The following is a 24494-nucleotide window of genomic DNA, read 5'->3' as shown; positions in this document are numbered from 1 at the left end:
CCTCTATCCCAGATAACGGTACTACACCCTCCTTCACTCTTTTTGGCCCATTTGCTGATGTTGTGGCTTTCCAGAGCCTGCCTGCGCTCGGCCCAGATGCTATCTCCGGCGTCCTTGCGTCCCCGCTCAAAGCGCTGCGCCAATCTCGCCTGTCAAGATCTCGAGGAGATGCAATCGTTCCTCACTCCAGGAGTATCACTTATTCGATCGGTTCTAAGGTTAGCAATATACATCCCATTAGTTTGGGGACGAGCTCTGACTATTGCCTACAGTCCGCAAGCATGCCCGATTTTCTCCGAAGCGTCCCAGTGAGCTCTCTTCGCTCTACTGCCCTCCACGGACCGTCGACCATGCCTGCGTTTCCTGGTCTTCGGCACTTCTCGCAACATACTCTGACCCGTACGCCGACGATCAAGACTCCAGTCAGAGCTGCTCCGGCATATGCGCCTCGTCCTTCTGCACGCCTAGCTCACTCCCGCATCGTCTCTGCCTTCGGTTTTGGTGGTCCCCCGAAGAACAACAGTCATGTTGCGGTACAGAGACGTATGTTCTCAAGCACGTTCCAGCCCGCCAATCAGAATCAATTGGCCCACGCGGAACGGACTGCGAACAACAACCCAACGAGCGCCACCGCGCAGCAAGCTTTCTATTCTGCACTTCTCCGAGCCAATATGCCTAAGATCGTAATTGAGCGATACCAGACCGGACGATATGCTACCAATCCCGCCACCGATGCATCGTACCTCAAAGCACTTCAGACAACCGGCACGGTGCCGCCGCCAGGTGCTCCTGGTATGCCACAGAATGGAAGTAGTCTGAGCCAAGAGACTCTCGAGGCGGTAGGCCATGCTGTTGCTGGACGCAATTTCCCTGGATCGACAATCAAGCCAGGATCGAAAGCTGGTACGGGCGCAAAAGAAGCACCGCTCTACGTTGTCATCGATGAGCCTTGGGGTACTTCTGTCTTCCGTTGGGTCAAGTTTATCGTCATTGCGGCCATCGTGGTCTACTTTGGCATCGTCATCCTCACCATGTTGGTCGAATTCGCGGGTAGCTTCCGGACTAGGGTCGGCCAGAACAACGAAGTCCAGGCTCAACAGCAAACTGTTCGCTTCAACGATGTTCATGGCTGTGATGAAGCCAAGGAGGAGCTGCAAGAGTTGGTCGAGTTCTTGACGAGCCCAGACAAGTTTAACCAGCTCGGTGGCAAGCTTCCTAAGGGTGTCCTGCTTGTTGGTCCTCCAGGTACTGGAAAGACGATGCTCGCGCGTGCTGTGGCCGGCGAAGCGGGCTGCCCTGTCTTCTACATGTCAGGCTCAGAGTTCGACGAGTTGTACGTTGGTGTTGGAGCGAAGCGAGTCAGGGATCTGTTCCAGCAGGCCCGGACCAAAGCTCCTGCAATCATCTTTATCGACGAATTGGACGCTGTCGGTGGCAAGCGTAATGCGCGAGATCCGGCGTACGCCAAGCAGACACTTAATCAGCTTCTCACCGAACTTGATGGTTTCAGTCCAAGCACTGGTGTTATCCTCATCGCGGCCACCAACTATCCAGAGGCTTTGGATCCGGCTCTAACGCGACCAGGACGTTTTGACCGACATGTGAACGTTCCTCTCCCGGATGTCCGAGGCCGAATTCAGATTCTCAAACACCACATGAAGAATGTACCCATCACAGGTGACGTTGACGCCACGAATCTGGCGCGTGCCACCAGTGGCATGTCCGGTGCGGACCTGGAAAATCTCGTTAACCAAGCCGCTGTACGTGCATCTCGCTTGAGGTACAAGAAGGTCACCAGTGACTGCTTCGAATGGGCCAAGGACAAGATCATGATGGGTGCTGAGGCAAGGTCTCGAGTCATGAGAGACAAAGACAAGATCATGACAGCCTACCACGAAGCCGGTCATGCATTGGTCAACCTTTTCACTCCCGGGAGCAATCAACTATACAAAATGACGATCATTCCCCGTGGACGAGCCCTTGGTGTGACGCATTCTCTCCCTGAGATGGATGCCGTCAGCCAGGGATACGATCAGTACCTTGCCCACATTGCTGTTGCAATGGGTGGACGAGCTGCAGAGGAAAAGATCTATGGTCCTGACAAGGTATCTAGCGGCATTTCTTCTGACGTGTCTTCGGCCACCAAGGTGGCCTTCGCACTGGTCACACAATTCGGCTACTCACCCAAACTTGGCAACGTCGACCTGGCTAGCGAGTACAATAGTCTATCCAGCGAGACCAAGCAAGAGATTGAACGAGAAGTACGACGGATCGTCGAGGAAGGAAGACAACGGGCCGACAGAATCATCTCGGAGAAGCACAAGGAGCTTGAGGCGCTGAAAGATGCTCTGATAGAATTCGAGACGCTGGACCGAGATGAGATTATGAAGATCATGAAGGGAGAAAAGTTGCAACGGATACAGCCCGAATTGCGGGAAGAAACAAACAACGACAATGGCGGGCGGCCTAACAAGCCTCAGGAAGAGGAGAAGAAAAAGAAGACCAGTCCTTCGAAAGGAGGCGTGGGCATCAAACTCCCAGAAGTGCTCACATTACCGCCCGGTGCCAAAGGGCCCGAGAATGCTCGGTCGGACAGGGGCGACTGATATTAGCTCGGACTTCTTTTGTTGTGGATTGAGTCAGCGTCTATGCCTTTGGTTGAGGGATAACTCTTATGTATGAGAATAGCGAAATACTCTTCTGTCACCACTTGGCTATCCGGTGTTTGCTCTTGGCCACCGAGTCCGCGTAATGCGCGGCGCATGAAGCCCCTCTAAGCCACGGGGAGCCTTGCAAGGCTGAGGAACTTCGTCACTGCCAGGAAACAGGTTGCGTCTTCTCACTACTCGGCCAACTATTTGCAGGTACAAGCCACTGCCCAGAGCACCCTCCAACTTCACTTAAGGCGAGCTATTCTCAATGGCCTTGCCCTCCTGTCATTGTCGCTAGCGAAACCTTTTGCTATCTTTCGTTTTCCCTTCGCACGACTACACCGACTTCGATTCCGCCGACCATGACCTCGAACAGTACCTCACGACTGCGCAGCTGGCTGCTGGCGTCTCCTCCCGCCGAATGGATGCTCAACCAGCTACGTGAGCTGCTTATCGGTGCACTGCGACAAGGTGCAATTCCCAAACATGTGGCCTTTGTCATGGACGGCAACCGCCGCTTCGCAAAGAACCACCGAATGGAAACAGTAGAAGGACACAACCTGGGTTTCGAAGCCCTCGCGAGAATACTTGAGGTGTGCTATAAGGCTGGAGTGACCCATGTCACCATCTATGCTTTCAGCATTGAGAATTTCAAGCGGTCCAAGTACGAAGTGGATGGCCTGATGGACATGGCCAAGGTAAAGCTCAAGCAGCTTGTGCAACATGGTGATCTGCTCGATCGCTACGGAGCAAAAATTCGAATTCTCGGTCAAAGAGAGCTCATCAAGCCAGATGTCTTGGAGGCTGTTGACAGAGCGGTCAGCATGACGAGCCGTAACGGCGACTGCGTACTCAACGTCTGCTTCCCATATACCAGCCGAGAAGAAATTACCAATGCGGTACGGACAACAGTGGATGACTGGTGTACGCCTGTGGCGAGCCGGACTGGCGATGCGGAGAGGAAGAGCCCATTTAAGGAAGAGCGGATAGCCAATACGATAAGGTCGCATGCTTTGGAGAGTCACAGTGCACAGGCCGATGCAGATGAAAAGAAGCCTCATACGTCCGCTCCGGCGCCGATAGACGCTCACACTCCTGGCTCACCCACGTCCAGCACGACGTCCCTCTCCTCTCACGACACCTCTGCGCATACCGAAGACCAAGACACCGCTTCTTCGGTCATGTCCTCGACCACGCTGCACTCCCCTTCTAATCAACAAAAGACGGTCGATCCCGCCGCTCTGCCATCACCTGAGCTCATCACGCCAGAGACTCTGACCAACCACATGTACACTGCTGGCGACCCGCCTATTGACCTTTTGGTCCGGACTTCAGGAGTGTCCCGCTTGTCGGACTTTATGCTCTGGCAGTGCCATGAGAACACTCAAATCGTCTTCCTCGAGGTTCTTTGGCCCGACTTTGATCTGTGGAGCTTCTTGCCTGTACTATGGGGCTGGCAATGGCGAATCCGAAAGCAGAAAGAGGCTGAAATGGAGGAAGCGCAGCGCACTCTACAGCAGGAAAAGATCACGGCGAGGGGGGTGAAATTCGCGTAGGCGATCATCTCACCAGCAGTTGTCTATACGTGCCTCGACTCGATAAAGATCTGTCGTTTGAAGGATACCCCATGGCGTGTCGTGCTTTACAGCTAGTAGGCGGGCGTTTCATTGACAGATCGGTGGGGTCGGTCTTCGTAGACGGTAGAAAATGTACAAATATCCGCGCAGATGTTTCGAGGTGCCAGCGCCATTAGCCACGGACCGAGGCATCCAGCTGGTCATGTTACGAGCCGAGCATTTGCGTGGAAGTCAAAAGAAAGATGGCGTTTTCTCAGGCCCGATACCGCCAGCCCGGCCGCGCCCGGAAACTGACAAACACGTCGGAACAGGGTGGGCACAACTTCATAAGCAGCACGACCATCATTTCCGCTGTGTCAAGTCAGCGTTGTGTAATACTCTGGAGAAAGCCACAGCACAAACTGCATCTCAAGCCTTGATTTACCAGGATAAGCATCCTCACAGCCAGTGAATTGTCATAGAAAGGTGAAGTGAGGAGGTTCAGACTGAAAATCCGACGCCGCTGCGCCTGAGTTTTCCCGAACGAGAGATATTTTGAGCACTGTAACAGCTCTTCTTCTCGGCACCAGCGTCAGGGACGACATTTCTACTATCATCGCAAGGGCATAGATACTGAGATTCTCGTACAATCGACCATCCAACCTTGTCACACTACTTCCGCCGTCATGCAACCTCCATCACCAGCCCCGCCCGCTTTCGACTCGATAGAGTCAACCATCAAGGCATTCAAGAACGGCGAATTCATTGTCGTTCTGGATGACGAGGACCGCGAAAATGAAGGCGACCTCATCATCGCTGCCGAAGACGTCACGACCGAGAAGATGGCCTTCATGATCCGACACACTTCCGGCCTCATCTGCACCCCCATACCCGGTGACCTGGCGGCCCAATTAGAGCTCCCACAGATGGTCGTTTCCAATGAGGATCCAAAGCGCACCGCCTACACCATCTCAATCGATGCCTCGGACGATTCTGTGACCACCGGCATCTCAGCACACGACAGGGCCCTTACCTGTCGAACGCTCGCACATTCCAAAGTCAAGCCTGAGAGCTTCCGAAGACCGGGACATGTCTTCCCGCTGCGAGCGCGAGACGGCGGAGTTCTGACCCGAACGGGACATACTGAGGCTGCCGTCGACTTCTGCCGCCTAGCGGGGAAGGCTCCTGCGGGTGTCATCTGCGAAATGGTGGACGATGGTCAGGAGATCCCTGGTCGAGCGGAGCGCACAGAGCCCGGCATGATGCGGAGGGATGCCTGTTTGGAATTTGGTAAGAGATGGGGACTGAAGGTGTGCACGATTGAGGATCTGGTCCAGTACAGGAAGAGCAACGAGCAACTCGTCAATGGGGTGAACGGGCACTAAAGCGGGTCAGCGACGTTGTCATCGCCTACGGATCGATCTCATCCGCCGAGAGTCCTCACTGGCTCTATGATGGCCTAGGATGGAGGACAATCAGGCGGATGGTTCATTTTCGATTTCATGCCATCTGACATCAGCAGCACTATACTGGTTTTCAGCTAGGCATCTGGGTGACAGATCAAGCTTTACCCTGCGCGACAAGCGCAACCGAACCGTCTGGCCATGTAATCAATCAATTCTACTCAGATCAGCCTACCTTCAGCACACGGACCAGACACTGTGCGACCATACCCCAAACCAACGGCAGACAGGTATGGAGAGCCGCCCCTGTGTACCAGGTACGAGAATAGCAACCTGCCATGGTGGAACAGTACCTCTCAGCCCTCAGCATCAGCAGGTCAAAATCGTGGTGTCAGTTCCGCAGCCTTGCGATATACTTCTCCTAGCACTCTCTCCAACCATCATTCGTCAAATCCCACCCAGTTCTGCAAATAGCCACGTCGCTGCCACCAAGTCTGCATCCTTAAACCACCATCTCACGCCACGGGACAAGCTTGACTCCTGTCCACTCGCTACCCACGCTCTGCAGTGGCGATGGCGCCCTCACTCGTTCCGCGTCAAGACGCAACATCAACAACCACCGCTCCTTCCTCCCACACCTCCGCTTCAGACAGTGGGTCCACGTCGTCCAAGATCCTCTACATCGCCATCGGCGTCTCCCTCGCAGGTGTGGCGCTGCTCGTCCTTCTGTGCACGCTCTGCATCTGCTTCCGTCGACGACACCGTCGAAAGAACACCGCGCTTTCCAAGCCTCCGATCCGCCCGGAGACGCACAGCTTGCAGACGCAGTCACAGACGCACCAGTCCAAGCCGGCCGTCCCCGCGCCGGCAAAGCCGAGTCACTACGGCGGCGCGAACGGGTATGCTGCCAGCACGGAGCAGAGTCAGGGCCTGTTGGCGAACGCGGCGCCCGCGGGTTTGGCAGAGGTGTCGGAGCCGAACGCGTACACGGGCGAGGGATATGGAGGCGGGCATGGGCAGGGACAAGGGCACGGCTTCCAGCAGCAACAGCAGCATCCGCAGAGGCCACAGCAAGTCAGCTATGGTCCTCCGCAACGGCCTGCCAGCACGGCCAGCGCGCCGTTGGGGGTGTCAGTGACGCCGCCGGTTTCGCAGCTGCAGAGGCCGCTCAAGGTGGGCGAGGCGGCGACCTACTTTGATACGAGCGTGCATATTGGGACGCAAAGAGGGCGGGCAGGGGACAGAGGGGTGAGTGCTGAGCGGAGGGAGAGGAGTTTGAGTTGAGGACTCGAGGGATACAGGGCATTTGAGCACCTTGATGGCGGATCGATGAGCCTCGTGAGGTGATCGACGAGCGTTGTTTTCTGTACTGTACGAGCAGGTAAAAGCGCGATGGAGCTGATTAGACCTCAAAAGACGTTGCTGTCATCGTCGTCTCTTCTGCTTGAGAGGAGGACTCAACACTATCCCGACCGTACTGCTCATGAGACGTTCTCCTAGTTCAGTAGCTACGTACCTAATGTGTCCATCAAGCAATCTGGTACTAGTCGAGGACAAGCACCCGTCTTCGTACGCCAACAGCTACATAGAACTAGTTTGCACAAGCTATTAGACCTTTTCACTCACGATCTACACCTACATGTACTTGCAACGCACTATCATCACACAGTAATCAGCACACGCAGCAAACCCCACCAAAATTCCGCCTACGTCTTTTCTCTCCCCTTCATGCGGTAATTCCAATCTCGCCCAACCGCCCCCTGTCAGCCTCGTGGCTCCGCACCCCGACTCGCCTGCGTTGAAAGTCAGCACTGGCCGTGGCTACCGGCTCTGCATTTCTGTGTTCTAACTCGGAAGTACATATTGTTGATCTCACGCCGGCTTCTTACGCATTTTCACAAGGCCAGATCAGTGCTCGAGCTTTTGTTCGTGCTGTGTACATAAAGCATCGAGCCGCACGCGAAACCCTGCGACAGTAGCCTGGCCACTCCCGGTCTCAAGTCTCGAGTCCGAAGTGTAATACCGCGCGTTTAAGCGAGCCGGGGCTGCGGAGAAATACGTACAGAATTCACACGCTATCTTCGTTCAGGGCATGAAGCGAGGTGGTGAAGGGGGCACTTGTTTCTCGGATCTGGAAATTTTTGCCTGGAATTAAATGATAAATCCTCAGTCTTGTAGAGTAGGGCTGGTGCCATGTAAACCCTACCCTACCTTGGTGGATGCGTAACGGGTTCGGTCGTGGTGAGTACGGATACGTCCTTCAATGTGTACACCACCGAAGTCCTACTGAGATCCGAGTATCATCCCTTCGCGCTTTGGGCTGTTGCAATTCGAATGACCCCTGATGCCCAAGCAACCACACAGCAACTTCGGTACCTTCGGTGGACTGGTACGTGCATGTCAATTCCATTTCCACCTCTTTTCCATGCTAGCGGTCGCCCGCAGAAATTCAAGCTTTCCCACGCATCCACGCCTTAGCGCGCTTCCGCGCGCTCCTGAAGCCATGGCAGTCCTCACTATCGAAATTAACAAGGCTGTCACAGACTTCCGTAGTTTGTCCCTTCGCTTGGGTGCTTGACCTGCGTAAGATGATAAGGATTTACCGGATAGCGTCGCTGCTACCGTAACGGTTCTCTCGTGGCCCGCTAAAGTCTAACGGCAAATGGTAGCGAACTGTAGTTTACGGAACACTCGATGAATTCCTTTCCCCCTGGTCCGAACGGGTCATGGGACCCCGGGAGTTGGCGGCTGGCCATGTAGAAGTACAAGGCGATGCCCACCCTGGCTGGCATTGCCCTGGTTCAATTCGTTTCCCCCAAGTTTCTGGGATTTAATTCTTGATTGAGCCAGGGTCATCTTCTGCTCGCTTGGTGATCCGGGGTGTGGTAATGAACTGAACCGACCATCGTCATTCTTTATTGCAGAAGAGGGCTGCTAAATCATCCTCGTCCATTCTTTGACAACACGAATAAACACCCCGACAAGGGACAGTAAAGGGAAAGGGACCTGTGGAAGACATTGGAGACTTATAATACAATTCGGGAAATTCGGCTCGATCAACAATTGGATTTGTTCGAGGATTTCAAGACATCCACAATCCGCAAGAAGCGTGGGAAAACACCCGCAGCAGCACTTTCGTGTCAATATCCCATGGCATAACACTGCATGGCTCCTCTCATACCCACGCAGCGATCGACAGTGCATGCCCTGGTAAAGCGCGAGTTGCCGCACACGAAATTCATCGCCATAGCAGTCAGCGTCGGGGTGTTTTTGGTCATTGTGATATCGATAGCCTTGTGGCTTTATATTCGAGGCTGGAAACTACCCCAATTGTTTCGCTTTGATCAGAAGAGACTAGACTCTCACAACCAGTCGGCGCCGCCAACAAGGCACGGAACAAACAAATCTGGCAGGGCGTCGACATACTGGAGTGCAGACGATATCGGGAAAATGCCCGAACCACAGGCCACGGAAGTCTCGTGGCTGGATAGCCGAGATTCTCGGATCGTGATGCTACCGACACCAAGCCCTTTCAGTTTCGAACGGCACTCCAGGGTTGTCAAGTTACCACTGCCGAGTCTGCTTAGCTGGAGAAGTAGTATCGACGAGAAAGCTAAGCCGCAACGGCCCAGCTCAAACCACGTGCGAACCGGGTCGCGACATATCTCGACGCAAATCGTCGATACAACCAAGCCAGCCCCGAACCCGACACCAGATCACACGCCAATACTCGACGACTTTCCGCAGCCTGGAGGTGGCTTCGGGCGCTGGTCTTGAATGACAGACCTGAAGTTGCAGGGGTCGCGTCGGTGACGGCCGGCCAACTTGGAACGCGTCGATGACTTTGTAATACGATGGAAAGCCCAGTTAGAGAACCAGACTTTTGATGACTACAGTCTTATTTCTTGCTGTAACCCTTGGATATGGCGTCAAGGTGAAGCATATGTGTATTGGTGACCTTGTTCCCCCGACGGACTTTTTTGGCCTTCGGTTTGGTGACCGCGGCATTGAGCGGTTTCGGAGCTTCACCCGCGGCTTTAGACTGCATGGCAGCCAGTTCGACTCGAATCTTGTCGGGGTTGGGTAGACTGATTTTCTTCCACTCCTGGACGAATTCTGGCTCAAGCCTTACGTAGAGCGAGGGTTCATCAGCCCAGATGAACCTTGGTATCCTATCTTTCTTCTGGCGTGTGATCAAAATCTTGTGCTCCCGTTCGAGCTGGTTGAGCGTCTCGAGGCAATCGGGCCAGCCGTGTTTGAGCTTGTCGTAAGGAATACCCTGTCGCAGCTCTTGACGTTGCAGGAGCGCCAACAGCTCCTCAGCGTTGGCCACATCGTAAGGAGGTTTGTAGCGGTACGTGTTGGCCTTAGGATCGAATGAGACTTCTGGGTTCTTCCGCAAGGATAAGTTGAAATATCTGAGCAGTGCATCGTTGTCTTGCTTGTCGTTGGGTAGGAGATAATCGAGTAGATCCTGGTAAGAAATCGAGCTAGGATATCGATCCTTCAGACGAGCAATAGCTGCAAAGGCGAGAGCACTACTTTCGACTGCCTGCTGCCTCATGGCAGGCGTCAGAGCTGCTGCGTTTCCAGACATGATCGTGGTACGAGCGGACAATCGGCCTAGGCTTGAGATGGCCGAAGAGATAAGAACGCTATCAAGGCTTGTGCTTGAGAGGTCGTTGACAGTGTTGCTTCATCTCTGAGAAGATGTGCAATGTTTGACAATGCGTGACACTGCGGTTAGTCGAATCTTAGTTGCAAAAGAAGTTGGGGTAGGCGCCATTGCCGCCTGCAAGGTGCACTTTAGGTGGGCACGGTAGACGATCTAAGCGCCAAACGCGCGCCAAGGCCTTTGGCTCCAGCCTCTTCGTGGCGGCTGTTTGTGCATCATTCGCTGCTTTCGGCATTCTGCCTTTCAGTTGCCTATCCTTCCCACCCACCGCGGCCACGACCCTTTGCGCTTGCCACGAGGTCGTTTACTATCCTTTGCTGGCTTGGCCGACATCCACATTATGGTCAACAGAACGGATAACCATCGTCGGTCCTTTCCCTAAGTCGTTGCGCATCTGGCGCATTCGCCATCTTCCACGACTTACGACCTACCCCTCTAGTTGGGTCTAAACCCTCCTCCGCCATGGCGACAGACATTGACCTTCGGGTCATATCCAACTTCTCATCCGTTCCAGAAGTAGCGTTGACATCCCTCTTGTCTTCACCAACCATCGACGCTGTAAAGTCTTTGCTGGAGGCCGTGGAGAAGAACGCGAGAGAATGCGAGCAAAACAAATCGCACAAGGTTAAACTCGAGGTTGAGCTCGAGACTGTCGTCAGAACCAACGAGTCCAAAGTCAAGGTTCTGCAGGCTTCTCGTGATAAGGCCCTCGCCGATGCCCAGAAACTACGTGGTGATCTTCAAGCCTCCGGTAAGTCCCTCTTCGTGGTCTCGAGACGAGCTCTAACATGAACAGAAACCAACCGTTCCAAAGTCGAATCAGATTTGGATCAACTCCGAACGACTGCCTCCTCAGAAGCCTCCGAGACGACCACGTTGAAGGCTCGCATTGCGTCACTTGAGTCTTCGAACCGCGACACTATTACACTCCTCGAGTCAAAAACGACTGCATACGAAAAACTCTCGCAAGATCTATCGGCTCAGCATCAAAAAGCTGGCGAGCTACGCAAACAAGTCGCCTCGCTGGAGCAGGCAGCGCAGGCTTCCAACTCAGCCGCTGCAAGCGCCAACTTTCGCCAACAGAGTCTGCAGCAAGAAATCGATCTTCTCAAGAAGAACAACGAATGGCTCGAGAACGAACGCAAGGTCAAGGCCGATGAACATACCACGTTTCGCAAGGAGAAGAATGCCCGCCTCGCCGAGCTTTCGCGTGCCAACGAGCAGTACATTGCTGATGCCGAAGCCCTAAAACGATCAGAAGTGGCTCTTAAGCACCGCCTTGATGAGTACACCAACAAATACGAAGATGCAGTGCAGGAACTTCAGAAACTCCGCGAGGAGAAGGCTTCCGAAGCCGATTCTTTCAGAGTCGATATCGAGAGTGCTCAGCGCCTGGCCGAGCTCCAGCAGGCTAACGCCGACAGACAGAAGCAGCGGGCTCAGGAGCTTGCTGCCGACCTGGAAGAAGCTAGAGAAGAAGCCGCCAACCAACTTGGCGACATTCGTGCAGCTGCCGAGGCCGACCACGAAGAGAAAGAGGCTGCGATCCGCAAAATTGCTGAGCTCGAAGCCAACATCGCCCAACTCCAATCTGATATCGAGCAAGACCGCACTCGACCAAGCACTCCGCAACCGTCCGCTAACGGCAACGCTATCTCCACCCCCATGCGACCCTCGACACCACTGGGTATCTTTTCACCCATGAGTCGCGGAACCAAGTCAGCCACACAGACTCAAATGTACACCGAGTACAAGCGAATTGAGAAGGAGCTTGCCAAGGAGAAACACACCAACGCCATGCTTCACGCCCAATTGGAGGAGATGGCGACTGAGCTCGAACAATCCAAGCCGGAGATAGATGAATTGCGCTCTGATTATGTTAAACGTGAACAAGAATCGATTGAAATGTCCTCACTACTCGAAGTCGCCGAGAAAGAAAAGGATGAAGCTATGCGATCAGCAAGAGTTTATCACGGCCAGCTAGAGGCACGCATCAAGGAAGTTGAGGTCCTACAGCAGCAACTGCGTGACCACAGCTCCCAAATTCGAAGACTCGTCATGGAGATTGAAATCCGCAACGCCGGAGGTCAGATCTCGGACCAGGAGTGGGCGGAACTCCAGGCACATAACGAGGAAAGTGCACAAGCCGAAATGGAAGGGTTGTCAGAGACTCAACGTGTTGTCAACGAACGATTGATTGCCTTCAAGAACGTCTCAGAGCTACAACAACAGAACCAGGACCAGCTTGCCACTATCCGCAATCTCGTCAGTCAGCTTGAGAGTCAGGAGTCCAATGATAGACAGGAGAAGTTCAATTCCATGGAGCAGGAACTGGCGTCGGCTCGTGCTCAGATCGCCGGCTTCCAAGATGAGATCAAGACTATGGTTGCGCAATCCAAGAGCTTTGTCAAGGAGCGAGACATGTTCCGGAATATGCTCACCCGAAAAGGTCATGTCGCAGACATCACAGACTTCTCTCGCTCGCTCCCGGTACCTCCTGCAGGTTCTCCTGGGAACTCGAATTCTGCGCACGGTGGGGAGTCAGACCTTGTCAACGCGATTAAGCAACTCCAGCAGCAATACGACTCTCACCGACAAGAAACCGTTGTGGATCAGTCGGCTCTAAAGTCGCAAGTTGATGACCTGTCGAGACGCAATTCCGAGCTGCAAACGCAGGCCAGCCGCTTGCAAGGTCAGCTGAGCGCGGCCACTCAGCGAGCCGAGATGCTGCAATCAAACTACGACATGCTCAAGACAGAGAACTCCGAGCTTCAAAAGCGGTCGTACGCTGCAATGGAGAACGCCACGAAGCAGGAGATGAGAGTACAGCAGACTGCCGAAGATCTTGTCGAGACCAAAGGGCTAGTAGACAGTCTGCAGCGTGATTCTGCCAATCTCAAAGCCGAGAAGGAGCTATGGAAGACTGTCGAGAAGCGTTTGCTTGAAGACAATGAGTCTTTGCGCAACGAACGCGGTCGACTTGACTCGCTAAACAGCAGCCTCCAGGGGATCCTCAACGAACGAGAACAAGCTGATTCGGAAACTCGGAGACGCCTTCAGTCCCAGGCTGAGTCTCTCGAAAGTGAACTTCACTCCACGAAGCGTAAGCTGAACGATGAGCAGGAGGAGAACCGAAAATCTGCTCTACGTCGTCAGTACGAGCAGGAACAGAGCCAGAAGAGAATAGATGACCTCATGACCACACTCGGCTCCCTTCGAGAGGAGCTGGCTGCGGCCAAGACCTCTCGCGATCACCTGCAAGCTCGTGTTGACGAGATGACAGTTGAGTTACGAGGTGCTGAAGAACGACTCGAGGTCTACACAAAGCCTGCTTCTCAGCCATCCAATGAGAATGGAGAGGAAGATGTCATGTCGAAAGAGCAGGAACTCACTCTAGAGGTCTCGGAACTCAAGCGCGAGCTCGACCTGACGAAGTCTGAACTCGATCGTGTTAATGAGCAGATTGATGTATACAAGAACATCAGTCAGACCGCAGAAGAGCGTCTTCAGGAGCTTGGCGAGACTAACGACCAATACCGCGAAGAAACGGAGGCCACTCTTTCCGAGAAGGATACTAGAATCAAAGATCTGGAGCAGCGGATCGAGGATACTTCTACTGAGCTCGAGAAGACCAACACCGAACTTTCGAAACTTCGTGACGAACAGCAAGATGTAGACCGGCGACTCGAGCAGCAGAAGACTTTCTTTGAAGGCGAGGTTGAGCGTTTGAAGGAGTCTGAAGAGCGTGCCGTCGAACAGGCTCAATTCAACCTGGATCTTCTGAAGAAGCAAGCTGACATTGCCAATGAGAAGCAACAAAACTACGAGAACGAGCTTGTTGCACATGGCAAGACCATGGACAATTTGAAAGAGCTACGCGGCGAGAGCAGTCAGCTACGGCTGGAGGCAGCCGACCTCAAGACCCAAGCTGAAACTGCACAAACGACCTTGCAACAGAAGGAGGCAAGCTGGTCAGAACAGAAAGATCGCTACGAGCAAGAGCTCGCAGATCTCAAGAAGCGCAGAGAGGAAGTTGCTCAACAGAACAGTCTGCTCCATGGTCAACTCGAAACCTTGACGCAGCAAATCAGTGCGCTGCAGCGAGACCGCACCGCTATCACCGAAAGCGCTTCGGTCACCGAAGTCGATTCAGACGAGTCGAAGAAGAACAGTCTTGAAGATCTTCAAGAAGTCATTAAATACCTTCGTCGTGAGAAGGAGATCGTCGATGTTCAGTACCATCTAGGCCAGCAAGATGCGAAGCGCATACGACAGCAACTTGACTTTACTCAAAAGCAGCTTGATGAGACTCGTCTCAAGCTGGACCAACAACGGCGATCAGAAGCTGATTCTGAACGTAACGCCATGAGTCATAGTAAGTTGATGGAACAGCTGAACGACCTTCAGGTTTACCGTGAGAGTTCTGTTACTCTCCGCGCCGAAGCTAAGCAGGCTTCTCAAGCCCTCGGTGAGAGAACTAAGCAAGTGGAAGAGCTCACTGCCCAGATTCAACCTCTCCGAGCTCGCGTTGCTGAGCTCGAAAATCTGGTTGAGACTCGGGATGGTGAGCTCAAGATTCTTCAGAACGATCGCGATCATTGGCGTCAACGTACTCAAGACATCCTCTCGAAATACAATCGCATTGACCCCGCCGAGCTTGAAGGCATGAAGGAGCAACTGACCAACCTGGAGAAGGAGCGCGACGACGCGTTGGCTGCGCGGGACGATCTCCAGGCACAAATCGATACGATTCCTGAGCAGATCAAGACTGCCAAAGATCAACAAAAAACTGCACTTACCGACCAGTTCAAGGGTGCGATGAAAGCCAGAGTCGACAAAAAGCAGTCTGAGGTCGATACCGTCACTGCCGAGAAAAACACTCTGCAACAAGAGCTAGATGTAGTCCGCGAACAGCTGGAGTCTGCACGCAACTACGTGCCCAATTCGCAAGACAACCAAGTGAACGGCGATCCTGCTCAGAACCCGGGCGAAGTTGATTTAGGAACCGACGCACGCATAACGGAGCTTGAAGCTGACATCGCTGAGAAGGATCAGCATATCGCTTCCCTCAAAAGCGAGAAGGAATCTGCTGTCAACGAGAAGGAATCTGCTGTCAAAGCCAAAGAGGATCAAATGAAGGCTCACCTCACCAAAAAGTTCAATGAGTTCAAAGAAGCGGCGCAGAAGGCGAAGGAAACCGCTCTGCAGGAGCTGCGGACTTCGCTTGAGACGACGCATCAGCAGGAGCTCGAGAAACTTCGGATCGAATTGGCCTCAAGCCCGGATGCGCGTGAATCAGACGCAAAACCCCACACCGTTCCAGTCGGAGAGAGCTCTGACCCGCCTCAGGCTGCACCTTCGACTGAGATTACTGACGACTTGCTCATGTCTATCCCAGCGGAGCGTTATCGTTGGGGTGTTCAGAACATTCCATACCTGAAAGAAATCGTCACCAGAAGTGTCAAGAGCAGGGTGGAGAAAGAAGTCGCGCAGCTTAAAGCAAGTGGTCAATTCGCAGACAACGCCGCTGCTCAAAGTACTTCAGCCGATGTTACGACCGTCATCAGTCAAAAACAGGCTGAATTTGACGCGGAAAAAGAAGCTCTGGAGAAACGATATGAAGAGCGTCTCGAGCAAGAGAAACAAGAGCTTATCGCTCAGCACGAGGAGGCTCTCGAGAACCAGAAGCTCGGATTTTCTGAAGAAGCGGCTAAGAAGATTGAGGAACAAGTAAAGAACGCGGAAGCAATTGCTGCAAAGGAGACTGAGAGGCTCGTGGCGAATGCTACCACTATGGCAGAGAAGAAGTCCTCGGTGAAACTCAACATGGCTACCAATCGAGCTAATGTGGCATTGGCAAAGATCCAGGTTGTGCAAACTGCTGCGGCTGAGACTCCTCAACGAGCCGTGAGCGAGGTTTGGGAGGAAGCCAAAGTCGCAAAGCCGGCTCCTGCTGCCAGACCTGCCGCTCCTCCAGCAGATGCCCCAGCCACTCCTGCGCCTGCCCAGGATTCCTCAGAAGAGTCGAAAGAATCGGCTGTCGCCAATGAGGTGTCTAAGGATCCTGTCGACGCCGAGACAGCCGAGGAGACCAAGCCAGAGGCTAATCAGGCGCCACCTTCGGCTCCTGCACAGACTGCTCCAGCCCTTCCAGCGCCTAATGGACCTGCCAAAGCCAGTGTCGGAACTGGTCCAGGGGCTCAACGCAATATCTCGGGCTTGCCCCGAGGCGCTTCTTCTATCGCTCGTGGTCGCGGTGCGTCGCAGATTGCACGCGGCGGCACCGGCATTCCCCGGGGTACTCAGCGTGGTGGAGGGCGCGGTGGAGCTCGGTCTGTGTCCATGGGAGGGGCTGGTGGTAGAGGCGGTGCCGCCAGCAGCCCTACACGCGGCGGCCTGAATCCAGGTGCGCAAGGATTCGTGCCAGGTGCAAAGCGAGCTCGTGAGGATGGTGATGGCGCAGATGGCGGACAAAAGCGCCTGAGGGGCGGCGGGCAAGGATCTTAGAGAGGCGGCCGATGTTTCGGGTGGAAGGCGAGGATGGTCGAGGTTCGGACGGCAGACATTGACATTTCATTTGTGATGTTGTTATGTACCAGCACGAGCGCGCATATTTAAGGGGCCCTCAATGTACGGGATGCACGGAAAGGCGTTTTGTCAAGTCGGACCCATGGGCGGTGATACGCGCGGCGAACACAGAAAAGCAAAGGGATGAACACGGCAGAAGATAGCAGCCCTCCTGAGTAGCCAGGAGAAGACTCGAGGTAGATGTGTACAGTAGTACGAAGGCTTCGCTTTGAAGAAGCAAGAGCCTACAAGTTCTGTCGCCGCAATGGTTTCCCTCGTCTCTCTATGTATGGTAACCACAAACGTGCCTGTGCTCATTTGTCCATGTGCTATCGCTGCACGCTCTGCCTCTTGGCCGCCACCGCCGCCCGAGCCGCGTTTCGCAGCAGTATACTCGTCGCCTCACGCTCCTTGTCCGTGCCTCTGATTCGTACCGCCTCCGCTTCCTCAATCCGCTTCCATGGGCCCCGGCCACTATCACCACCAGAAGGGTTCTTCTCATCGCCAGCACCCTGATTCTCCTGTGATGCCGTTGTATAAGTAGTGTTAGGTGGCCGCCGACTTCGCCGCTGGTTCCCCTCGCCGTACACAACGGTCCATTCTGGCACGTCGGCCGTCACGTTGACGTTGGCGCAGATTTTCGAGTGGGCGCCGATGGTGATGCCCGGGTGGATAATGGCATGGGGTTCGACGAGGGCGTAGGAGTGCAGGGTGGTGGAGTGGCTGATTTGGGCGTGTGGATGGATGTGGACGTGTGAGTGGAGGGTTGTGGGGGCGGTGAAAATGGACGGCGAGGAAGGTGGGGGCAGGTGAGGGGTGGAGGGTTGGGAGAGGGAAGGGGAAGCGGAGGGGTTCGGGTCGGGCGAGGAGATGCTGGTTGTGGTGTGGGCGTTGGCGGCCGGGGGGTTGGTGGTGGTATTGGAGGTGGGCGAGCCGCCGATGGTGGCCTTTTCAGAGATGATGTTATTGGAGCCGATATGGAGAGGGTGCGTTGTGGTGGTGAGGAGGGCGCGGGGGTGGACCAAGTTGTGTTCGCCGAATGTTATGGGGTGAGTGCCGCGGATGTAGGCGCCCGGATCGAGGTGTGTCGTCGGAGGCAGCGTTACCGGTGGGCGGCTGGAGGTGGCTGCTGAGGTAGATGGCGCAGAGGACTGAGAGGCCTGCGAGGCTGCTGACGAGGACATTGCTGTCTGATGTGTCTGAACGAGCCTGCTCGACTGCAGATGGCATCGTATCGATCTAGACAAGATGTTTGGGCTAGGGAAACAAAGAAGGCGTCCACTTCTCAGTGGCGTGTGATTGGCCGGTAGCGGATCTACTTTTGCCTTGCGACGCGCCTCGACGCGTTCTACTTTGATGTCTTAGCAGAGCAAACATGTCATACTACGATGTTGACGCAATTCTGACGGAATCGCAGAAACTGCCATGTACTTTCCAACTAGATGTACCCGGCTTGGGGTATCTTGACGGAAGCCCGGGCGAGACGGTAGGCACGGTCCACAAGTGTCCTGGCGAGAAACTTATGCTGGAGATAGATTACGGCCGGAACCAAGATCGAGCTCCCGTTATGGCTGGGAACGATGTTGGCCGTGGCGAACAGCAACAATCCGTCGCAGTCAGCCCTGGTGACGCTGGACTTCCCGGCACCATTGCAGACCCGGGTGATTAATGCACTCGAGGCAGATCCAAAGTCGGTGGACATCAGAGCGCAGGCGCCGCATTACTACGCGCTGGGATCGAAGATCCTGGAGCTGTTTGAAGATGATCAGATTGTGGAAGTCTTATTGAAGGTGAGTTGGCACTCTTCCTTGCAGGATCGAGTCGACGCTGATACTAGGCAAAGACATTTAGACAAAGAGCAGCAGAGATTGCAGACCACGCGCACAATCCAAGGGGAGCACTTGGAGAAGGACAGGAGTTTCTGCGCGGATTGGACGAAATGGAGAGGCAGCTGTTCAAAGCGGCTCATGAGGGGCCCAAGGCGGTCCGACAGTGGCTGATAGATATGAAGAGGATCAGCTAACGAATGCTTATGAGCAAATGAAAATGTCATTGGGTATCATATCCTCCAGCTTAGCCAACGCCACCTGCTGCCTCCTTGACCTTGTCTTTGTTCTGCTCGGGCGGCTCGTCGACAAAGGTCGGCGGCACTTCATCCTGTAGGAAAGAAGGCATGCCTTCGCCCACGCCCTGCTCTTGCTCAAACATCATGTCCTCTCCCAGCGCCTCGAGCTCGGCATCCAACTCGGCCTCATCGACATCCTCCGGTACATCATAGGCACGACTTATGCTCTCGTTGATCTCATTGCCAATCTCCATCAAGTCCGCCATCTCGTCTTGCATCTTCTCGATCTTGTCCACGTCGATCTTGCCGTATTGCTGCTTGAGGGTCTTGTTGGTGGTCTTCAAGGTGTCGACCGTAGTCATGACATTTTTGAGGTTGTCCTGCATCATGTTCGCCTGCTCCATGTTCCACGACTGCTGCAGTAACTGATCCTTCTGCGATTCGTACTGCTTCTTGCGTTGAAGGATCTTGAGGGCTTTTTGCTTGATAGCCTGCTTTCCGGGCCCGTCTCGCATCTTGCTCAGCTTTTGCTGGTAGCCTTGAAGTTCAGCATTGGTTTTGGCGAGCTTGACATCGATGGCTTCTACCCGCGTATCGAGCTGCGACTTGTTAGTAGAGCAGTTTGGCATACGAGAGGATGCGGATGTACATTGCCGATCGCATCGTTCAATGTCGCCTTGGGCGCCTGCGACTTGGTGCCAAAAAGGCGATTCATGATGTGACTACCGCGCCCAGCCGTTCGGAGAGAGGTGTGGCGGTGGGAAACGATATGGATTATGAGATTGTTTGCAACGAGGGGTGCCTGCCACAAGCGTACAGGTCAAGGGCACTGACAGCTGCGTCATAATAGGCAGCGAGGCTTCAGGCGCGCTTCGGCGGGGGCTAGGCGAGGCTCCGGTGCGCATGCAGCCGCCTATTGCCGTGGGCAGCATGGGCTCGCTAAGGGGAAATTGGCCATCACCATGATCTGCCATGTATTACCATGTGGCATCCGAGGAAAACGTTCCGCTGACACGGAGTGTCACCTACACAGTATAATCTTAAGTTCTATGGCATCATAGGGGAAAAGGGGTTGCATAACGAACTAGTTGGGGGCTAAACGGTCTCTCGCGTGCCTGGACAGGTCTGCCAAACAGTGCCTGCCAACTGCCTGTCATAGCGAAGCGACCCCCAAATATTTCAACTGCGGCGACACAGCTGTGGTTATCGTGTCCTTACAGCCATCGGACATCCGAAAACACCCTTCCATGGTACACGAGTGAAACCCGAGTCAGTTGCCCGCACTTTTTTGGAGACGCTGGTCAGGTCCGGTCGACGGTCGACGAATGCCAAGCGCGAGTTGTCTGCCTTTGTCGCCGTCCACCTTGACAACTCACGAGACTCGACCTTTCACCTCAGCATCCGCACGTCGCATCCTGGCCGCGCGGGAACACGCCTCCTTCTAATTACGCCTCCGGTGGCCTCAAGTGGCCAATTCTCATTCCAGTCACTCCTTTGTACTACCTAGGTGAGCAGCTCTCTTGAACCCAAGTCCCAACTTGCCAGCCGAAATGCGTCCTTCCGCAACCGCAATCATAACCACTCCGATACCTTGCTCTTCCTTCACTTTCAACAAGGGCGCCTGCTAATACGTGAACAGCGCCGGATCGCGAACAAATGCGTTTTCATCCTTTACCCCTAAGCTCCAGTTTTCACGGCCACCGCATGAATTGCGCATACCCTTAGTCATCGCCGTCTGTTGGACATTCACACCCTCTAGCCATCATGTTCTGGCGCTTTGGAGGATATTCCAACATATCCACCATCGACACCCTGCTTGACAAGCCTAATCTTAAACTTGAAGATCTGTTGGAGGAATCGGACCTCATTCAAGAGCTGAAATCTCATCACACCAAACTCATAGAATTTCTTCGCGACGACGATAACCTCCATGCCCTCCTCAAATATGTCATCGCTCCTCCACCCAAGAGTTCTGACGAGGGCGAAGAGGGGAGTGAAAAAGCCGAAGACGAGGATGTGTCACCTCAAGAACAGGACGAGTCCGAGAAGAAGCGCCTGAAGTATGCCTACGTCGCTTGCGAAATCCTGTCATGCGAGACATGGTCGATCACCGAAGCCCTCATGGCCAACACACAGCACTTAACTGAGTTCTGGGATTTTTTACGGAAACCTCCTGCTCTCGAGCCCCTCCAGGCTGGCTATTTCACCAAAGTCAACGAGTGCCTGCTCGAGAAGAAGACTGAAGACATGCTCGATTTCTTTAAATCTCTCCCCGGTATTGTTCCAGCCATATTGCAGCACGTCGATTGTCCCATGGTTATGGACCTCCTGCTCAAAATCATCAGCCTCGAGAGAGCAGATGGAGGCACTGGTATCGTTGATTGGCTTCATTCCCAGGATTTAATCCCAATGCTCCTTTCAAGCCTGTCCCACGAGTGCAATTCTTCGACCCAGACTTCGGCTGGCGACTTCCTGAAAGCTATTATCACCATTTCCGCAAATGCTGCTCAGGATCAGCAGTCATGCATCGGCCCGAACAGCCTAACCCGGCAGCTCGTATCGGAGCCATGCATTGAATCTCTTATCTCCGCTATGCTGCGGGGCGGCAACCCGCTGACTGTAGGCGTCGGCATTGTTATCGAGGTCATCCGGAAGAACAACTCGGATTATGATCCCGAGGGCGGCGCGAGCGCTGACCAACCACCAACGAACCACGACCCCATCTATCTCGGTACGCTGCTGCGACTCTTTGCCAAGAATGTCCCCAATTTCATGGATCTGATCTTGAGCGCCAAACACACCGTGACCGAAGGCGACTTGACCAAAGTGGTCGACAGAGGGGAGCTCAAGTCTGCTTGGGGCACCAAGATTGAGCCTTTGGGCTTCGATCGCTTCAAGACGTGCGAGCTGATGGCTGAACTCTTGCACTGCAGCAATATGGGTCTGCTCAACGAGCGTGGCAGCGAAGACTTCGTCAAGGCTCGCGATGAGGAGCGCGAACGGCTACGTGCCCAGGGAGCCTTCAAGCCGCCGAAGCATACCGAGGATTCCACCGTCGACATTTCTGCGACTTCGTCTCGGTTTGAGAATGCCTTCTCCCCTTCAGCCTCTACAGAGGAGCTTCGTATTGCCAATGGCAGCGAGGATGACGGCTTCGAGAAAGTCGCTGCTCCTGATGCCGAATCTAACATGTCTACTGGCTCGCTAGTGAATCGTGATGACCTGGTCGACGAGCCGTTATCCCCAGCTCTACCTCAGCACAAAGAACCCCAGCCAGATGAAGATCCTGCTTCCCCGAGCAAGGGCTTATCGAACGAAGTACGACGACTAAGTCTCGAGGACACGCCCATGACATCGCCTCCGTCCGAACAGCAGCCTCTCGATTCTCCCCAAGACACCATTTTGCCTCGCCCAGAAGACAAACCCGCTCCGCTGTTCGCAAGTTCTAAGGACCCTAACAAAACTCCTACACCGAGCAGTCCTGAGCCCGTTAATAGCCCGTCCTCTACCAAGAGCGGGCATGTCGCAACTCCTAGTCAAATTGACGAATCTCTCCAGCAGGTCGAGGCTAGCACGATGGAAGGCGACCAGAGCGTTGTCAGTGACGAAAAGCCTGTGGTTGGTGACTACCTCAAGATGATGTTCGTGGAGAATCGTGTCGTGCCTACAATCTTGAGCTTCTTTTTTCGCTTCCCCTGGAACAACTTTCTGCACAATGTGGTGTACGATGTGGTTCAACAGGTCTTCAATGGCCCCATGGACCGCGGCTACAACAAGTATCTGGCATTCGACCTATTCGAGACTGGCCGGGTGACAGAAGCGATCATCGAGGGCCAGCGACGCAGTGATGAGGCTCAGCAGACCAAGAACATGCGCCTTGGCTATATGGGCCACCTCACTCTTGTTGCTGAGGAAGTGGTCAAGTTCGGCGAGCGTCAAGCGCGGGACCAAATGTCACCACCGGTCAAGGATTGCATCTACGGCAAGGACTGGGAAGAATATGTGACCAAGACTCTCGCAGAGACACGCGAGCGCGACAATGCCATTCTTGGCGGTTTCCGTCCCGAGAACGGTCTAGGACCGCGGCAAGCTGTGCTCAATGCTGTCAACTCTGGCAGCCTGGGCACCTCTACTGCGCTGGCCAATGCTGGTCTAGGCGGTGGCCAACCTCTCGACAGCATCGAGCTCAGCAACAATCAGTTTGGCAATAGTGGTAGTACTACTAGCCAAGGCTTCTCATCCGGATCTCTCAGCGGCTTCGGTAGCTCTTCGGACGATGATGATGAGGATATGGACGATGTGGATGAGGAAGAGCGCAACACTGCCACCCAAGAAGATCCTAATGCCCCTGTTCCCCTGATCCCGCCCCCACCTGCACCTCTCAACATCGAGCCGTCGCGTGCGCGCCGAAGATTAGCAGACCGTCTGGCTCGTAGACAAGAAGCCGAGCAAGAGGCCGCCGCATCCGAGTTTGGGTCCGAAGCAGACGATCCATTCGCGTCTCTCAACGACAATGACGACCAAGACGGAAGTGACCCATTTTCGCTGGATGAGGAAGAGCAAGACATAACAGCATTTGGGAGAAGAAGCGATAATAACCCTTTTAGCAACTCTTCCGATTCGCACACGTTCTCCGCCACAAGAGGTCTGACTAGTCTCTTCTCGACCGGATCAGGCAAGAACAAGAAAGATGGGTTCGATGACTTGGACAACTCGTCAGAGAGTTCCGGATCCGACATTGATCCTGACAATCCACCCCTAGAGGCACGAACCAGTCTTGAGCGACGCCCATTGGACATTGATGACGATGAAGAGATGGGAGAGATGGTTGCTCCATCGGAAGAAGGCCCCAATAGCAGCGACGAAGAAGTGCTAAGCCCGACGGAGAAGGAGAAGCTCGGGCTCCCCTTTGGCAGTGGTAGCGGCAGTGGCAGCCCCGATGAGCATGTCTCTGAATTCGATGGCCAAGGTGATGAGGATCAGGAAGACCAGCTCGTGGAAATTGCCATGCCAGCGAGCAACAAGAGGAGATCGCGAGGCTGAAGCCTATACCGAAAGCCCACTAATCTCGTCACCATGAAACAGCACATCTTGGATACCCAAACCCAAGAACTTGAAGATGTGTACCAACATAACGACACGAAACAACCGCGACGAATCATCGTGATACCCTGAGCATGGCTGTGAACTTCTAGTTGACGATTCAATGCCTGTCGCAGCAACCACGGCGCTCCGGTTCGGTCTTCGCAGACGAAGCGCTGGAAACTCAGTTGCAGCCACATAGGTGTCTCGGCTCGTTCCTTGGTCCTCCTTGTGATCAGGCGAGCCGTGGCTTGTACAATACAAACGGATTCATGAAGTGTGGTGCTTTTCCTGATCTTCTTTGAATAGTGCTATCTTGCTCTATGCTAATCCAGAAAAGTCGTCTATGACTAGTACATAGCTCTCATGTCCGCCTGTCTTTTCCCAAATCTAGATCCCAAGTAACCCAACGCCATCGCTAGAAAGCAAGCCACTCCGTGCCTCGCCAGCTTTCACTGGTCATACAGCCTCACATCTGTGCCTGGGTCCCCCCCC

At 54.2% G+C, this 24494-nt stretch overlaps 10 protein-coding genes across 10 annotated transcripts; 7 read left to right on the top strand and 3 right to left on the bottom strand.

The window, feature by feature from the left end:
- Positions 1–281: 281 nt before the first annotated feature.
- HMPREF1541_07361 (uncharacterized protein) lies at positions 282–2606 on the top strand (the record flags this gene model as incomplete). Its single annotated transcript, XM_008721685.1, has 1 exon — positions 282–2606. The coding sequence occupies one exon, from the start codon at positions 282–284 to the stop codon at positions 2604–2606; it is 2325 nt and encodes a 774-aa protein (XP_008719907.1).
- Positions 2607–3013: 407 nt separating this feature from the next.
- On the top strand, positions 3014–4207 carry HMPREF1541_07360 (di-trans,poly-cis-decaprenylcistransferase; the record flags this gene model as incomplete). Its single annotated transcript, XM_008721684.1, has 1 exon — positions 3014–4207. One exon carries the CDS (start codon positions 3014–3016, stop codon positions 4205–4207), a length of 1194 nt encoding a protein of 397 aa, XP_008719906.1.
- A 686-nt stretch (positions 4208–4893) lies between these two features.
- Positions 4894–5592, top strand: HMPREF1541_07359 (3,4-dihydroxy-2-butanone-4-phosphate synthase; the record flags this gene model as incomplete). Its single annotated transcript, XM_008721683.1, has 1 exon — positions 4894–5592. One exon carries the CDS (start codon positions 4894–4896, stop codon positions 5590–5592), a length of 699 nt encoding a protein of 232 aa, XP_008719905.1.
- Positions 5593–6183: 591 nt separating this feature from the next.
- On the top strand, positions 6184–6894 carry HMPREF1541_07358 (uncharacterized protein; the record flags this gene model as incomplete). The annotated part of the gene is made up of 1 exon (XM_008721682.1): positions 6184–6894. The coding sequence occupies one exon, from the start codon at positions 6184–6186 to the stop codon at positions 6892–6894; it is 711 nt and encodes a 236-aa protein (XP_008719904.1).
- A 2614-nt stretch (positions 6895–9508) lies between these two features.
- HMPREF1541_07357 (uncharacterized protein) lies at positions 9509–10207 on the bottom strand (the record flags this gene model as incomplete). Its single annotated transcript, XM_008721681.1, has 1 exon — positions 9509–10207. The coding sequence occupies one exon, from the start codon at positions 10205–10207 to the stop codon at positions 9509–9511; it is 699 nt and encodes a 232-aa protein (XP_008719903.1).
- A 540-nt stretch (positions 10208–10747) lies between these two features.
- HMPREF1541_07356 (uncharacterized protein) lies at positions 10748–16792 on the top strand (the record flags this gene model as incomplete). The annotated part of the gene is made up of 2 exons (XM_008721680.1): positions 10748–11036; positions 11082–16792. 2 exons carry the CDS (start codon positions 10748–10750, stop codon positions 16790–16792), a joined length of 6000 nt encoding a protein of 1999 aa, XP_008719902.1.
- Positions 16793–17181: 389 nt separating this feature from the next.
- HMPREF1541_07355 (uncharacterized protein) lies at positions 17182–18036 on the bottom strand (the record flags this gene model as incomplete). Its single annotated transcript, XM_008721679.1, has 1 exon — positions 17182–18036. One exon carries the CDS (start codon positions 18034–18036, stop codon positions 17182–17184), a length of 855 nt encoding a protein of 284 aa, XP_008719901.1.
- A 191-nt stretch (positions 18037–18227) lies between these two features.
- HMPREF1541_07354 (uncharacterized protein) lies at positions 18228–18875 on the top strand (the record flags this gene model as incomplete). The annotated part of the gene is made up of 3 exons (XM_008721678.1): positions 18228–18338; positions 18388–18642; positions 18696–18875. 3 exons carry the CDS (start codon positions 18228–18230, stop codon positions 18873–18875), a joined length of 546 nt encoding a protein of 181 aa, XP_008719900.1.
- Positions 18876–18925: 50 nt separating this feature from the next.
- Positions 18926–19632, bottom strand: HMPREF1541_07353 (uncharacterized protein; the record flags this gene model as incomplete). Its single annotated transcript, XM_008721677.1, has 2 exons — positions 18926–19516; positions 19567–19632. The coding sequence occupies 2 exons, from the start codon at positions 19630–19632 to the stop codon at positions 18926–18928; spliced, it is 657 nt and encodes a 218-aa protein (XP_008719899.1).
- Positions 19633–20681: 1049 nt separating this feature from the next.
- HMPREF1541_07352 (uncharacterized protein) lies at positions 20682–23960 on the top strand (the record flags this gene model as incomplete). The annotated part of the gene is made up of 1 exon (XM_008721676.1): positions 20682–23960. The coding sequence occupies one exon, from the start codon at positions 20682–20684 to the stop codon at positions 23958–23960; it is 3279 nt and encodes a 1092-aa protein (XP_008719898.1).
- Between the last annotated feature and the right edge of the window lie 534 nt (positions 23961–24494).

The sequence above is a fragment of the Cyphellophora europaea genome (genome assembly GCF_000365145.1).
Source record: "Cyphellophora europaea CBS 101466 unplaced genomic scaffold supercont1.7, whole genome shotgun sequence".
Lineage (NCBI taxonomy): Eukaryota > Fungi > Ascomycota > Eurotiomycetes > Chaetothyriales > Cyphellophoraceae > Cyphellophora > Cyphellophora europaea.
The sequence above is the reverse complement of the archived record's forward strand: the minus strand, read 5'-3'. Positions and strand labels throughout refer to the sequence as shown.